General features: G+C 51.6%; 1 protein-coding gene across 3 annotated transcripts in view; it reads left to right on the top strand.

Annotated features, from left to right (window-relative positions):
• The window catches only part of Anp32a (acidic nuclear phosphoprotein 32 family member A), a 37,494-nt gene that overhangs the window by 11,899 nt on the left and 9,126 nt on the right, over positions 1-16,469 (top strand). The window contains exon 1 of one of the 3 annotated variants that reach the window (XM_052188098.1): positions 15,114-15,158. The exons of the other annotated variants lie outside the window; for them this stretch is intronic. Within the exon in view, the coding sequence (XP_052044058.1) occupies positions 15,117-15,158 (42 nt within the window). The 5' untranslated portion in view covers positions 15,114-15,116. Of the gene's footprint in view, positions 1-15,113; positions 15,159-16,469 lie in introns of those variants that run through there. 3 annotated transcript variants of the gene reach the window in all.

Here is a 16,469-nt window from a genome sequence, read left to right as displayed (position 1 = left end):
AGTCCACTCTGATGCTCTTGAGGGTTCCAGGGGATCTGCCCTGGGTTCTCCCTGCAGATAGCCTGAGAAGCCAGGAGTGGGCATAGTGAGAGGATCCATTTCCATAGCAGACACTCAGGGCAGATGGATACCTGGGTGGTTTTGTCTTGCTTTTCTGTGTCTGAGAATGCCACCAGGGAAGGAAGGATCTTCAGCAGATTGGAAGATCAGCGGTGGGAGGGGAGAATGAGGCTCAGATGATTGTGTGTGTGTGTGTGTGTGTGTGTGTGTGTGTGCAGGACTCTGCAGCCAGCCATAGGGCCCAGGCCTAGATTCCTCCATTGACTGTCTCCTGATAAAGTTAGTCTATGGGGGTAAGGGGACTGGCAAGATAGAGGCAGGATCTGTTAGTAAATCAGTAAATTTAGAAGGAGCAGACATTTGGGGGAAGGGATTCAGTCCCATTTTCTGCAACTGGTCCACCATCTTCCCTTCACCTCACAGGAGACCAACATGGTATGGCTGTGAGGGAAATCAGAAGACCCCACACTCATATTCCCTGTCTGTCAGCTGTGTCCAACATACTGACATTGGAATAAGGCTGGGTTGTTCTCCTAAGCCATTTGCACAGCAGTCTTACTTGCTTGCATTCTCTTGCTGTGTCTTGAGTGGCTTGGGAGGGGCAGAGATCTGGGAGGACTAGATTGCAGAGGGCCGCGATGCCTGTGTCCTGCGGTGGAGCCTGGGTGATAGACCAGAGGAAAGACTGTGGTTAATGACTCAGATTGCAGCCTCATCTGGCATCAGAACTACCAGAGGAGCATCTGAGGGACTTCCCAGGCTCTTCCCCCAACTGCTGAATCTGTCTCCATGTGATATCCCAATGCATGTGTTTTTAAAGCCCTAGGGGGGAATGCTAAGGCACACTGAAGCAGGATGCAGATCTTCAGAAGATAGGAAGAAAGATGTTAAAGGGAAGTAAAAGAAAATAGAACTAAAGAATGGTCCAGGCTTTAATGTGCTGGGCTGCGAGGACCCATTTCTCAGTCTCTGCCCGTCCACGCGGTCTTTAAACACTCCCACTTTGTGCTTCTCACGCTTGCGTCTGTGTGCCTGTGTCCCATGAGGCTGTTGCTACCAGAGGATGACCAAGAGTGCGCCTGGTGAGATGGCTTAGCTGCTGAAGTGCCTGCCGTGTAAGCGTGAGGACCCAGATCTCCTTATAAAGAGCAATGAGGGCATGGCTGTGTCTGTCTGTAATACCGGTACTAAGGGTTTGGCAGAAGCAAGAGGAGCCCTGAGTGCACTGGCCGGCTTAGCCTAAGGTTCAGTGAGAGACCCTGCTTCAGGAAATGTGATGGAGAGTCATAAGACATCAGGTGTTAATCCACACCGTGCCCAGAAGGAGCTCAGTGGAGTGAGGAGACCCTCTGCATCTGCCCGGGTGGCATACAGGATGTGAGGGCGTGGTCTGGTCTGTCCCCCCAGTGGATTCCCATAGTGTCTCATGGGGCTGTGCTGGTTGCTCTCCCCGGTGCACCTGGTCAGTGTTTCTTTGTATACTTGCCAGGGAACATACCAAGGTTATGTGGAGTCCAGTGTGACTCCCCCACAGCTGGAACAGGAAGGTCCCCCGGTGACAGAGGTGCTTCTCAGCTTCTGCACACCTGCTTGTGAGAAGCATCTCCATCCACATGCAGGCCTGGGAGGGAGCTGGCCTCCCTCTGCTGCATGCCTCCGCCTGCCGTGAGGATGGACCTCGCAGGCTGTGAGTGTGCTAGCCTCCCTTGCCAGCTCCGAGAGGCTGGGGAAGTATTCTGCAGAGGCTGGCCCGAAGCCACAGCAAGCAGCTCCACTTCTCTGAACACCAGCTAGTTGGTGGCTCTGTTACAGACATGCTCATATGTGTCTTGGGTGAATGCCGGTGTATCTGTTCCTCCGGGGGTGAGTCTGGGCTGGTTTCTGGAGCAACACTCTGGGCTGCTGAGTGGGATGTGGTGGGGCGGCGGCAGGAGCCTGATTGGATTGCACACTGTCCTAAGCCACAAGGGTACTGGGTTCAGGGCATATGTTTGCTCTCTGGGAGCATTCAGGAATTTTCCGTCTACTTACTCTGGTGGCCTGTGTGATCATTGATAGGGGTGGCACCGGACATGTTTACATCTGCCCCTGTGCTTGAACAGTGACCATAGACCCCGTCTGAGGTCTGAGGGGGTGGGGTGTTCACTGCACCAGAACACAAATTTGTATCCTGAATACGTTAGGTCCGTGAGAGTTAGAGCATGGATGTCCCAGTGGTAAGCAGCCCTTGGCTGCTGATATTTGACATTAACCAGTTTTATGCAGCTTACTGGGCATTTCCCAGCGAGCAAACAGCAGGGCAGGCCTGGAATCCCCCTCCTCTTCCCCCTCCTCCCTCCTCCCACTCCCCCCCCCCAGCCTCTGCTGTTTCCATTCTTTCTTTCCACACACAGAAATTGAGTACCTGCTGGGTTTGTTACAGGCTGTCTGGATACGACAGTTACGAAGACAAGCACATCACCTGTCCTGAGCACCCAGCCTCAGTTCACAGACAGTCTGTTCATAAAGCACAGCAAAGGCCCCACCAAGCGCCACGAAAACAACACTGAGGTTCAGGGAAGGCTTCATGGAGGAGGTGACATTTTAATGGACAGCATAAGAGCACTTGAGACCACAGGAGAATATGATATGGATTGACGTGCCTGTGACACCAGAACTGAGGCAGGAGGATATGGCCAGACTGAGACCAGGATGGACTTGAGAGAGTTTCAGGCTAACTTGGGCAACTTAGTGATACTCTATGTTGATTATGAAGTAAAACAGAGCTGCGTACAGCGGCAAAGTGCTTGCAGCCAGAAAAGTCAAGGTGGGGGTGTGGGAAGGGGACTAGATGGACAAACATGGATGGGGTGACCTAAATGAACTGATCAAGTGTGGGAAATGGGAAATTATGTTGGGGCTTTGGACAGGACCTTGTCGTGGTAGAATATCTTGTTATTCTCTTAAGGCTCAGACCTTGAATGATTTATATTATATATAAAGAGAGTGCACTGTAGCTGTCCTCAGACACACCAGAAGAGGGCATTGGATTCCATTGCAGATGGTTGTGAGCCACCATGTGGTTACTGGGATTTGAACTCAGGACCTCTGGAAGAGCAGTCAGTGCTCTTAACCATTGAGCCATCTCTTCAGCTCCTGAAATACCTTTGTTAATTTACCTTTTCAGCTATGACTGGGTGTTTTTGGCGAGAGTGGACTCTGACTACATCAGCCATCCTTCCAGGCAAGACTACTTTTAAGTTGGTCTCCTCTTGTCTGGATAGAGATGCCATTCATTTTGGTAACCACTGGCCTACCCTCTCTCCGGTCTCTATTGTTTTTTTATTTTAGGGGGGGTTACTTGTTTTTGTGAGACAGGGTTTCTCTGTGTAGCCCTGGAACTCACTCTGTAAGACCAGGCTGACCTCGAACTTAAAAATCCACCTGCCTCTGCTTCCCAAGGGCTGGGATTAAAGGCATGCGCCACCACTGCCTGGCTGTTTTTGGTTTTTTGAGACACGGTTTTTCTGTGTAGCCTTGGCTATCTGTCCTGGAACTCATTCAGTATAGACAGCTGGCCTTGGATTCACAACAGAACTCAAGTGCTGGGCTTAGAGTCATGTGCCGCCACGCCTGCCTGGCTCTACACTGGTATTTCTGAGGTTACAGTGGATCCGGATGACACCCATTATTGCTCTGATTCTGCGTACACCTTTCCTGTCTCCACCGGTGGGCAGAGGTCCAGGTGCTCTCTGTTTTGAGGTGCTGGACAGTACTCTCTGCTGCTGTTAATCTGCGCGTTAATGCAGGACTCGGAATGCCCCTGCACTGGTATTTATAGGGAGAGAACTTGACCAGCTTGTCTTAAGAGCCAGAGTGGGCCACTTTGGTCCCCTGGATTTTACCCAGCAAGAGTCTGAAGGGTGCTCCCGGCTCCAGCGAAGCTGTTAGCGCTGAATCATAATACTGCGCTGCCGTCCTCTGGGCTTCTAGGCTTGCGACTTGGTTCTGTCTACACTGTGAGGGAAAGTAATGTCTTTGAGAATTGTGTTTTGTTTGCTTGTTAGTGTTCCATGCCTGTGTGTCACTTACCTTATTGAAAGGACAGAACTGCTACAAAGTATTTAAGATTCTTCCTACTAGCGGATGGGGCTAGAAAGTTTGAGTGGGTAGCTTGATCCAGGTCATGGCTACTGAGGAGCTATCCTCGGTGCACGGCCAGGTCAACTTTAGAGCTGTGCACGCAAACTGAAACCTTAGCTTTGACCTGCACCTTCCAACCAACCACTCCAGTGATAATCTAGATAGAGGTCCTCTAGTCTGTCGGTCTGTCCAGCTGTCTGCAGCCTCCACCCTCCTTTCCTTCATCTTTGCCTCACTATGAACTTGGGTTCTCCTGGAGCTCTCCAGATGTGCCAAGGTCTTAGGGAAGGGCTTTTCCCTTTGTGTCTCTGACATACTTAATAGAGTAAGGTTTATGCTCACGGGTGAGAAGCATACCCAGAGGTTTGGACCTAAGTCTGGAAAGTAGGAAAAGATGCATAGTTTTCCAATCAGAGTAGGCTAAAGTGTAATTAGGGGCCTAGCGCCTGCCTCCTCACACTGGAGCCAGAGATCCGATCTGTGGCTGCACCCCTGTGAGTTGGCATGGCAACCGTGTAGGCAGAGCACCTCCCTACCCTGTTCAGCTAAGCCCTCTCCTGGGATAAGAGGCAGCTTGCTTGCCCTTTACTAAGTGCCCAGGGTGAGTTTGGGGTGGTGCTTGTTGTTGGGTACTTGGTAAACATTACCTTTTGGACACATCCTGAGGTGTAGGTTGGGCCACTTGTTGTTGAGACAGGAAGACTGGCCCAGAGAGGTCAGATTGGCAAACTGGACCTCGCTTTTGTGTTGTAATGGCTTCTTTTTTGCCATTCCAAACTAGACTCCTGTGGGTCAGGAGGCAAGGACGCCATTTCCACTGTGGCCCTGTCTCCTGTTGTAGTCTCCCTGGTTGTGGGATAAATTGAGGCCCTTAGATTTGCAGGACTTTCTTTGTGGACTGTGACCCTACAATCAGGGTGGGATCTGATTTAAGTACTTATCTCTAAGCCAGTGGCTACAAAAGGACATGTGCCAGTGTATGGGTATTCCGTGGTTATTTATACAGCTAAAGGTCAGAAGCCCCCAAAGCACCCCTACCCCCAGAGTCAAGTGTTATAGGTTAGTTTGACGATAAAGGCAAGAAAACTAAGATTCCAAACTTCTAAACACACTCTGGAGATAGATAGGTGGAGTAGTTACTGGGCCAACAGGGAGAGTGGTGGTAGGAGGATTCGCTGAATTCTTGTAGTCTGATTCCGAAACAGGATGATGAATGTATTTCTAGTTCATCATCAACACCAACATCACCACCATCATCATCCCTGGAAAACAAACAACAAAAAGGTGGGGTTTGGACAGGTATCCTATTGTAGATCACAGCCTTGGTTCTGGACTGGGGTTGTAGCTCAACTGTAGAGTTTGTCTAGCATGCCGAGGTCTTGGGTTCATCTCCATCCAGCTCACCTGGATGACTGAGGCAGGAGGATCAGAAGTTGAAGGTCTTTCTTCTTCAGTTGCAGCAGAGACTTTATGACCGCCCGGCCTACATGAGACCTTGTCTCAAAACAACAAACAAAATATGCCTGGATCCTTAGTAGAAAAGTCTAGAGCCAAACCAGACCGACTCCATCTCATGTGATGTCTCCATTGTGTGGCGGAGGCTTCTTCTACCAGAAAATGTAGCTGTTCGCCCCTTCCATCAAGTCCTTCTGCTTATGTGCCACCAAGCAACTGTAAAGGTCAGAGGTCAGCAGTTCTCCCTGTCTCCGTGTGGGGCCCAGGGATTGAACTCAGTCCATCAGGCTGACTTTTTACCCACAGAGCCATCTCTCCTGTCCTCCCACAAACCACCCAGCTGCAGAGTGTGACCACGTCTGCTTCCCACTTAAGAGTTAGTTGTTCCTTCCATTGTAAGAGCCCTCCCTGGTCAGATACTCTCAGGTTCAAGTGTGTGCAGAAGACCGGCCTTGGGAGTATTCACTGGCCACCCTCCAGTGCTGTCCCCTGTCATTGTTGGGTTTTTTCCCGTTTTCCTTTGAGCATCAATTGGGTATGACACAATCACCGACTTAGGATCCAATTCCCTGCAGAAGGCAAGCACGTAGGAGGGCCGCCATCACATTGGTTGTCTGCCTTGCTATTTCTTACTGCCTAGCTTCGTGCCTGGCATGTGGGGCCTGTGGTCTAAGCAGGTAACTTTCCTCCAAAGGGGGGGCAGCAACATTTTTAGAAGTGACCCAGGACACATGCTTAGCCGGCCTCAAACGCTATTACTCATCCGTATAACGGTTGCTCAGCACAGTTGGTATACAAAACTCTTCTTATAGGCTGCTTAGGGTTCCGATTAGCATAGGTCTCCCACCTTCCTGCCTAAACATCCCTAGTTCCTTGTCCATCACCCCAGTTCTCAGATGGCCTTCCCACCCTGGTTGTCTTCTTCCTTCCTCTCAGTCTGTCCTTGGAGTTCTGGAATTTACAGTTTGGTCTGGTAGGTGCAGCTAGGGTTTGGGACACTGCCACCAAGTAGCCTCGGTTTTTCCCCACTTGTCTTAGAGTTTTTGTTACATTTTCCAGGCAGTTAGTTGTGTGTTCAGGCATGGGTGACATGCAATACATATGGAGGTCAGGGCAACTTGCAGGAGCGGGCTGGTTCTTTCCACATGTATGCTTCAAAAACCAAACTCGGGTCATTAGACTTGGTGACAAGCACCTTCAGCCACCAAGCGCCCCCCACTCCCATCCTTGGTACCAGAGCTTGACTCTGAAGCATGTTAGTGCCTGCTAGGCAAGCACGCCACCAGTGAGCCACACCCCCACCCGTGACTGTCTATTTCTCTCCACACAGCCTGAAGAGCTTAGCTTTGTCTGTGTGGGCTGCTGTGACTGGGGGGGGGGTGCTCTTTCAGAAACTGATCTCCCCGGCATTATCACCTATTTCCAGCCAACCAGCCCCTCCCTGACTCTCACAGTCCTAAAAGTTGTAACATTTTGTTCTTTAGCATTTTAAGATTAAAGCAATTGCTAGGCTGTGGTGGCACAGGCCTTTAATCCCAGCACTCAGGAGGCAGAGGCAGGCGGATGGATGGATCTCTGATTTCAAGGCCAGCCTGGTCTACCAGAGCAAGTTCCAGGACAGCCAGGGCTACACAGAGAAGACCCTGTCTTGACAAGAAACAAAACAAAATTTAAAGCAGCTCTAGACCCGTGAACAACAGCTAACTCAGTCTGCATTCTATTTTTAAAATAATTAAGTATAGGTCAGTTTCCACCAGTAAGACTGGGAGGAGAAAACTGCAGTCTGGAGCTAAGCCAAACCTGCAGCGCCTGGCTTGGCTTAGTTTCCCCTTCCTCCCCTCCCCTCCCTTCCCCCCTCTCCCCTCCCTTTCTTCCCCCTTATTGCCTTCCTCTTCCTCCTTTGCTCCTTCTCCCTGTCCTCCCCCCTCCTTCCACCAGGAGTTTTACCATAAGTATTTGATTTGTCCACTTAGGCAACTTGAGTGCATCCTGTTAGGCTAAGGGGGAAAGGGCTGATTAACTCCCTTCTTATGCATAACCGTGGCTAATTGGTTCTTCTGCATGGTTGCTCCCCAAATCGTCCATTCCCCGTTGGAGTTTGGGTGCTGGGACTTTTCAGCACCAGGACGTGCTCAGCTCCTGTGATTGAGGAGGCTGCTTGTCAGATCTGGTCGGCCGCAGGAAGGGCAAAATGTCTTCTTTGAGGCTATTAGACTTCTTGTCTGTGTCCATGCCTTCTGGGGTGTGTAAGGCGTGGTCCAGAGGAGCTGCAGCTCGAGTCTGGGCACTACCCTCTCCGTTCCTTTTATTTCCCCCTGGATATCTGAGCCCTAGGCTGAGAGGATAGGGAACAGCCCAAGGTTTCCATCACAGACTGAGTCTGATCTTTGCATATATAATGGTTGGTTTCCAGCTCATTATGCGGCTGAGGATAGCTTAGACCTCTTGATTCTCCTGCAACCTCCTGCTGAGAGCCGGGACCACGGGCACTTCATCAGGCATGGTGCTGGGGATCAAACCCAGGGTCTCCTGTGTGCTCATAAACAAGCATTCTGCCAACTTAGCTCGATCAGCATCCCGTAGGCGTGTTTGTCTGTTTGTTTGCATTTGCAAAGCCAATTGGAAGTGCGGTAGATCTCCAAACCAGGGCTGCAGTGTACTGGCTTGTGAGTCCAAACACTTTGTGCCTTTTGAGATGGGTCACAGCAGGGTCTGGGGTGGCCGCAATCCTTGAACTGCCAGTCCGTGGGTCTCTGAACAGTGAAACCGGAGACGTGATCTCAGTCAACATGTCAAGGTAGAAAGCCCAGGGAGTGTGCCCAGCTCTCCTTAAGAGGCAGCCATGAGTCCACTAGTGGTCACAGCTTCACTCAGGTCTAAATCTCCTACCTGATTTCAGCAGCTGGTCACTGGTGCCCCTCAGCCGGCACAGCTGGTCTGCCCAACCATGGTTCTAGTGGGATGTCCTGCCTCAGAAATCAGGGAAATCAGCCATCTAGAAGCTTCTCTAGAACGATTGGCCACCTCCAGCCTGAGGTGGGCCAGTTCACATGTGACCACTCAGTTGAGCCCCTCCATGCAGGGAGCCTGGGATGGCGGACTGAGTCTTTAGACCTGTGCTCCCTCTCAGAGGGACTTGGTGGACAGGAACAGGCAGGCTCCTGGGAATGGTAGGGGAGGGGAAGTAGTGTTCCTGTGACATGCAATGTCATGTGGGGTGAAGTATAGACAGCTAGCTCCCTTGGGAAGAGGTGTGGGGTTGGGGGCCTAGGTATCCTGCTTTGGGTTTCCACTTGATTTCCGTGGCCATGAAAGGTTTTGGGGGAGGAATAATGGTCCCCACGGACACCGGATCTGTGGCCCCAACCCAACAGTGCTGCAGCTCTTTCGAAAGAGCAAATCAACTGCTGTAGGTTTTATCAGGAATTACAGGGTTGGTAAGTGGGGTGTGAGGCCTGGGGACTGGTGGGCCCTGTCCGTTCCCCCACCTCAACGGGGGCTTGGGTGCCTGCTCTCTGAGATGACCGACTACGGAACCTCACAGCCTGGGCCTCTGGGAACTGACTGCTTTTATAATGTCGGTGTGTAGAAAGAGCCTAGATGATGTTTCTCCACTTTAGTTATTTATTACCTAGAATAATGAACAGTCTTGTACCTTTGCATGCTGTGTCCTGAGTTCTTCCATGTCTAAGGTCCCTGTGCCTCCTTTAGGGAGTCCTGCCTGAGGGGATGTTTATGGACATGGAATTTTAGAACCTTATCTCTATTCCAGCCCCACTGCCCAGTGTGTAGCCTGGAGGATGGGGCAGAAGCCCAGAGTGGGGCAGCAACTTCTACGGAAGGCAAGCATCTGTTGCAGTGTGTGAGTGCTTTTTGACTAACCAGCCATCTCTTTCACCACTGTACCTTCCTGACAGCCAGTCAACCCCCACAGCCGCTCTCTAGGCTGTTTCCAGCTTCTTTGGTTACTTTCTGTTACCGGAAAGTCGAGCAGGACCAGGGCAGGGCTAGGGCCAGAAAACCAAGGAAGGCTTGATTGAGATGGAAGGCAGGAACGAGACTTTAAATGGAGTGACACTTGGGGCAGGAGTTTGGCTTAGCAGTCAACAGCGCTTGCTGCTCTTGTAGAAGATCCCGGTTCGGTTCCCAGAATCTACTTGTGGCTCCAGTTTCAAAATATCACAACTCTTCTGGCCCTGGTGAGCTTGCATACAGTGCAAGGAATGCAGGCAAAGTACTCATAACACATTTTTTAATCTTAAAAAAAAAAGATAAGAGGAACGCAAAGGCTGGGGACGGAAGCTAGGTATCCTTTTGAGAAGCTCGGCCAGCACCGGGCCTTTCTGGTGAGTGGACGCCTCCCTAGCACCGACGACTTGACGACTCCTGCAGGGGACGCACAGGCCAAGTCACCCGACCCCGCGGGGAGGAGAGGGGAGGAGCCCGGACGAGAGCGAGTCACCGGGCAGGCGGGCCGGTGCAGCCTCAGCCTGCCCTGCCAGCTGGACCTATGAGCCAGCCTGATCTTCCTCGGCCCGCCCTCCTGCCTCCAAGTAATGATGATGGCGTCACCGCTGCCCGCGCCACGTGCTCCCCCGCCGCCTGCCTGCCCGCAGAGCCGCTTTGTACGCAGCGCAGCGGCAAAAATCCGAGGAGGCCCAGAGAGGCTTTCAATTCTTGGGGGAGGGTTTTGTTTGTTTTTAAAGCGAAGAGGACTTTGCCCCTAGCTAAGACTAAGGAAGATCCTGAGAGGTCGAGACCCCAAGCCCTGGCTGCTGGGCGCTTGGTGGATGGGCTCTAGGTTCCCTTACTTTTGGGGGTGGGGCACTGATTCTGACCTAGGACAGAAGGGGTGGTGTGGCAGAAGAGAAAAATAAATCACCCAGCTCAGTTCCTCGCTCTCTGCCCAGCCCCACTGCACCTGAGTCCACTGCTGAACAATCAGTTTCTCTGGCCCACTTCACCCCATACTGTGGGCCACATTTTAAAATTTTAAGTAATAAGAGGGCTGGAGAGATGGCTCAGCAGTTAAGAGCCCTTGCGGCTCTTGTAGAGGACCTGGTTTCTGTTCTCTGGACTCAGATCCGGCTCCTCACAGCCCCCCCCCCCCCCCCCCCCGTAATTCCTCCAAGAGATTGCCCGCTCGCTGCAGGTCCCCCTACACAAGTGGCATTCTCTCACAGAGACACATAAATAAAGTGTGCTGTTTGTTTTCACCGCGTGTGCCTATACACACAAAGTATGCGTGCCCTGAGTAAAGTGGGTTTTGTTTGTTTGCTTTTCGTTTTATTTGTATTAATGTGGATGTGTAATTAACGTGTACGCAAATGCCTGGGGAGACTAGAGAGAGCGAGGCATCGAAGCCACTCTCCTCCCCAGCTGGAGGTACAAGCAATTGTGAGCTTCTGACCCCCGACCCTGGTGCTGGGTGCCAAACTCGGATCCGCCACAGGAGCTGCAAGTGCACTGCCTGCTGAGCCATCTCTCCAGCTCCTAAAATGTAGTCCTTGCAGTGGGCTATGGCGGGAAAAACACTGACTTCCACTCCCTAAGGTCTCTGTAACTTTCAAAATATCCAGCCTCCCCCCGCCCCCAGCTGTGTCCCTTCCCTCTCAGAATCTGATTGAGTTTCCGTAGGTTTCACCGCACAGGTCGGTCAGTAGATTTTACCGTTAAAACAAACGCAAGTGAACGTCTACTATCTCTGTCTCCAACCTCGGTGACTCACACGATTTGGCCTTCTAGCTAGGAATGGGATCTGCAGCAGGGGGTGGCCCATTTAAAAGTTGACCTAGTTAAAACCCAGGAGCACCAAAACCCACTGGGTCAATTTGATTTGAGTCTTCTGTTGGAAGCCTGGAACCTGGGGCCTAAGTTGGTCAGGGACTGACAAGGTTGAATCCAAACTACATACATTTATCCAATTCCTGGTCAGTAAAGGAAGCGCAAGTCATGTCTGGAGGTTGGGGTAGAAAACCAGGCAGACCAAGAGGTAGAGGCTGAACGCACAGCTCCAGCGCAGGATGGCAGGCTTGGGGTGTTGGGCAGGGAGCCCCTGGCAGGACAGCTTGGAGGACTGGGCACTGGCTGGGAGGGAGGGAGCCTTTGGTTCCATGCTGCCATCTTCAGTGTGGACCCCACAGGAGAGCAGGTGGGTAAAGGGGGTGATGGGTAGCTTTTTATTCCTTCAAGCTGGCAGAATTCTAGGCTGGACTTTTGTTTAATCCAGCCCTAGGTCGTTGGCACTAGGATTCTGAGAGGAAACTAGAAGCCCAGAGAGGTAAGAAGCACGAAGCCAGTGGTTCCCACTCTTCTTTAGCGCAGTGAGCCCAACCATAAAATTATTTTCATTGCTACTTCATAACTGTAAATTTGCTACTGTTATGAATCATAGTGTTTTAAACATCTGTGTTTTCTGATAGTCTTAGGCGGACCCCTGTGAAAGGGTCGATCAACCCCAGAGAGGTGGAGATCCATGGGTTAAGAACAGCTGAGCTAGATAGAGAAATTTGGGCTAGAGCCTGGTCTGTCTGGCTCGAGTCCGCCTTCTGCCCACCCTGAGTTGCTGTAGAAGTTCTGAAAAAGTAAGGAGCGGCTCCCAAAGTGTCCTTCCCCCTGGGTCGTGTTTTTAGAAAGCTGTCGTAGACTGAAGCTGTCCATTCCAGCATCACAACCATGCCACATACACACATAGTTGACTGTCATAGAATTCCATGTGAGGCTTTGTTTTGTATTTTGTTTTTGAGGCGAGTCTCACGTAGCCCAGGCTGGTCTCAGACTCAGTGTGTAGCCGAGGATGGTATTGAACTTGTAATCCTTCTACCCAGTTTATGTAGTACTGGAGAATCAAACAGGAGACTTAGTACACGCTAAGGAAGCATATTCTACCTACCAGGTAAGTTCCGAGGAAGGGGCCCACTGTTTTCATTTTGCACTGGGCTGTAGTTACATAGCCATTCCTGACGAGGCGGTGCCTCTCCTTGGTCTCTCTGGGTACCTTGTTTCTGCCCTCAGTGGCCTGCTGGGGTTGTTTACCCGCTTGCTATGCTACGGATTCCCAGTGTGCCACCATCTTTCTTTCTGGCAGACTCCTCCTCTCCACTCCCCATCTCGGTTCACCATGGATTCTGTGACTTCAGCCAACGATGCTGCAGGAGTGTCCTGTGTAGGGAGAACTGGAGCCATGCGTGCTGAGGTGCAGCGTCAGTTTGTAGGGTTGTGGCTGACCTGCTTCATGGGCGTAGGCACAGGCACCCACCCAAAGCCGTTTGTTTCTCTGAAAGGTAGAGCGTGTGCATTGATCCCACCTGCTACAGTGCACTGTGAAAGCGCCTTGGATCCGGGCTGTTGGGTGCGCACATGCGCCCTCTCTCTCTCTCTCTCTCTCTCTCTCTCTCTCTCTCTCTCTCTCTCTCTCACACACACACACACACACACACACACACACATACACAAACATGTACACACACACACACATACACATGTACACACACACACACACACATGTACACACACGTACACACACATGTACACACACACACAGTATTCCCTGTAAGTGCCTGGCCCAGTAAGAGGGGCATTTGCTAAGCACTGCTGTCCTGTCCCTTCCCTCTAGGCTGATTATGGGGAAGGACAGTCTCTGACCTTTAGGAGGATCAGATGCTTAATACACGATTAAATGATTCATGCGGCCTCTGAGCTCAGTGCCCAGCCTTGGGTTCTAAGAGCCCGCTACAGGGATGGCTTTCTGGGAGGAGGTCTTGAACTAGATTTGGGTGTGAGGTTAGATGATGGGGGAGGCTAGTAGGCCATTACCCAGCGAAGAGCGTTTTAGAAGCTAGAGTTTGCAGTTTATATATAGGTTAAGCCGGTGTCACCGTCCTTTTCTTAAGGAGGTGTAATCTTGGACTCCAGAGAACAGAGATGGTATCATTCAACCCAGATTGGGGGGGAGGGTCTTGCATCCAGGGTGAGGTCAGTCACCAGTAGCCCAGGCTATCGCGTAACCACATCCTTCCCTGAGGTCACGGCCTTTAAGACAAACTCGCCTGAAGTAACTCAGCAGCCGTGACTAGGACTGCAGTGTTAGAAGAAAGGTCACATCTGAGAACTTTGTAAGGACCAGACTCGGTGGTTTTGAAACAAACAAGTTGTGTTGAGTGAATGTGTTTGTGTTTATCATGAAGTTCACCTTTCACTGGTTGGTGAGGAGTGTAGGCAGACCCAAGCCTGGGGTGGGGCTCTCGGGGTAAGGCTTACGAACACGGAACACAAGAGCCAGGCCAGGCCAACTTCTTAAAGAATGCGTGGTGCCTCCCTGCTGCCTACGAAAAGTCTGCCTCCTCCTGGGTGTGACCTCTGGGGCAATGAAGATGGCCTCCTGCCTGGGGCTGGTCAGTCCTGTGTAAGCCGAGTAGTCCTGGTGTCTGGGGCTATAGAGTAACTAAGTGCATTGGGATGTTGTTGTTGTTGTTGTTGTTGTTTTAAGGGCTGGTTGTTGTGTTTTAAGTGCTGGTGGAACTGGGAGGGAGTCTAAACCCAAAGTACAAATTTTCAGTTTAATTTTAACTTGTAGTTCGCTCACACTCAGGACTTGGCAAGGGAAGTGGGTCTTCTATTTTTTTTTTTTAAGCACAGCACTCCTTGGATACAAAAGGGATGCTCTCACTTGGAAGGGCTAGAGGGAGGCTGCCAAGGACGGAGGAAGTGGGTTAGAAATGATAACAGTTGCAGGGTGAGTCCCCTCAGTCGCAGGCCTTGGGAGACGGGTGGGGGTGGAGGGAGGGAGGAGGCAGAAGACTCACATGTGGGATGATGGCTGGAGTTTTCCGCTTTGTCAGGTTTGAGCCACTGTGAGGCTTGATCTTTCTACACGGTCCTGAAACCTTCAGGTCTTTGCTCTGACCCTTCCTAAACAGTATAGACACCCTTACTCCCTGTCAGGAAGGAGGTGCAGAAAAGCAAAGGAGTCTGGGAGAAGTCTGGGAGAGGCTACCTGAGACTTTCCCAGAGGGAGAGGAAACAGCCCCTCCTCCTTGGGGCCCCACACCCCACTGGAGGGGATCACATAGCCACCTGAGCCAGGCCAGATTGAGCTCTGCACCTTGGTGACTGAGAAAGTGGCGCGATGCTTCCCCAGATGGTGAAACAGGAAAGGGCGGAGGGAAGTCATTACAGCCATGGGGGCTTGGTGTTGAATGACATCTGGGCAGGCACGGGCCCTGTCTGTACCTTGGGATATCAGCGATGCCCCTGGGGACCCTGCGTTGGGTGTCACCACTTTGCTTAGGCCTCCGCCTGCTGGGCCTGCATCTCCGGCTAAGTAATTCTTTTTCATACTCATTTTCTGAGACAAATTCTCATACCAAACTTGGCTTTGTAGCCAATGGTGACCTTGAACACAGTTTGCATGCTACTGGGATCAGATCCGGACACTACCGGACTGAGCCAGGTTGTCAGACCCACACAGGCGCTTCTGAATGTGGACGCAAATGGGACTCCCGCTCCAGGGTGTAGCTAAGGTGTGTGTAATAGTTAAAATGTGACTGTTATGGGGAGGGCGGTCAGTGTGTGTGTGTGTGTGTGTGTGTGTGTGTGTGTGTGAACAGTAGCCATGATGACAACTTATATATTATATTGTCCCTGAGAGAAGGGACTCCCAGTTTGGGTGTAGTATTGGGAGGTGGTGGGACTGGTCTGGTCAGCTGTTTGTAGAAAAGCAAGGCAGTCTGTCTTGTTAGCAGGAGTTGGGGAGGAATTGAGGAGGTGCTGTCCCCCCCAAGTGCCCCCCCCCAACATAGAGGCAATTTCCCCCTAGAAATTCCCTTGACTGTCCAGGATGACTTTCCCTATCCCAGGTCCTCTTATGCTTGCTAATGACATTAAGGGGAGAGGCTGTTGACTACTCTAGGAAAACCACTTCTGTCTGCAGTCTCGGTGGATCCACCGGGATCTGCCTTTGGAAGCAGGGATTCCCCAGAAACCAGTTAAGGATTAAGACCGGACCACCTCACGCCCCACAGCCGCTCTCCCACCATCTGCTTGCTGTCCATAGCCAGGCCTCCTCTACAGCTTTCTTGCCTTAGGGTGAAGGGCTCCAAGAGCTTCATTCTTAGCCTCTAACTGTGAGTGGATTGACCTGCACCCGAGGCCTCTTAGATCCATCGGGAAGATGGAGCACAGCCAGGGAGGGCAGAGGCTTGGAACTCGTGATTCAGAGAGGAAGGTGGTGTTCCTGACGTTCTTTCCTTCACGTAGAACTGTGAATTCCCGTCAGGCTGTCCTGCATGGAGCACTCACTGTCTCCACAGGGAAGAAGAAAGGCAGGGCTCTGAGACCCAGGTGTTTCATAGTCCCTGGCTATTAGCCTGGAGTGGACCCTGTTGTCTGTCCCTCTTCCCTGTAGAGTGGCTGAAATCAAGCAGTCTCTGGAAGACCAGAGGACTCTCTAGGCAGGGTGCTCCTAGAGGAGCTGTGCAGGGTGCTCCTAGAGGAGCTGTGCAGCCATGGGTGGGGACTGGCTCCTGGGCTGGTTATGCAGGGTGGCTGGGGAGGAGGACAGTGGTGACCCTGTGAGCCTCGTGGGCCTGTGGTGAATCCTCCCATGGATGGAGGGACAGCATATCCAGTCAGTATTTTTGATGTTTCCCAGAGGCTGGTTCTTATGTGGAGTCCTGGGGTACAGGGGTGCACTGGGCCAAGTGCCATTGGGAGGGGCCAGTCTTCTCTTCTTAGACTCCTTTCAGTCGGTCCTGGTGCCATGGACCTCTAATCCCAACTGCTTCAGAAGCGAGTCAGGAGGATTACAACTTGAAAGCCCTTTAAAGCTATGT

The sequence above is a fragment of the Apodemus sylvaticus genome, chromosome 7 (genome assembly GCF_947179515.1).
Source record: "Apodemus sylvaticus chromosome 7, mApoSyl1.1, whole genome shotgun sequence".
Taxonomy (NCBI): domain Eukaryota; kingdom Metazoa; phylum Chordata; class Mammalia; order Rodentia; family Muridae; genus Apodemus; species Apodemus sylvaticus.
The sequence above is the reverse complement of the archived record's forward strand: the minus strand, read 5'-3'. Positions and strand labels throughout refer to the sequence as shown.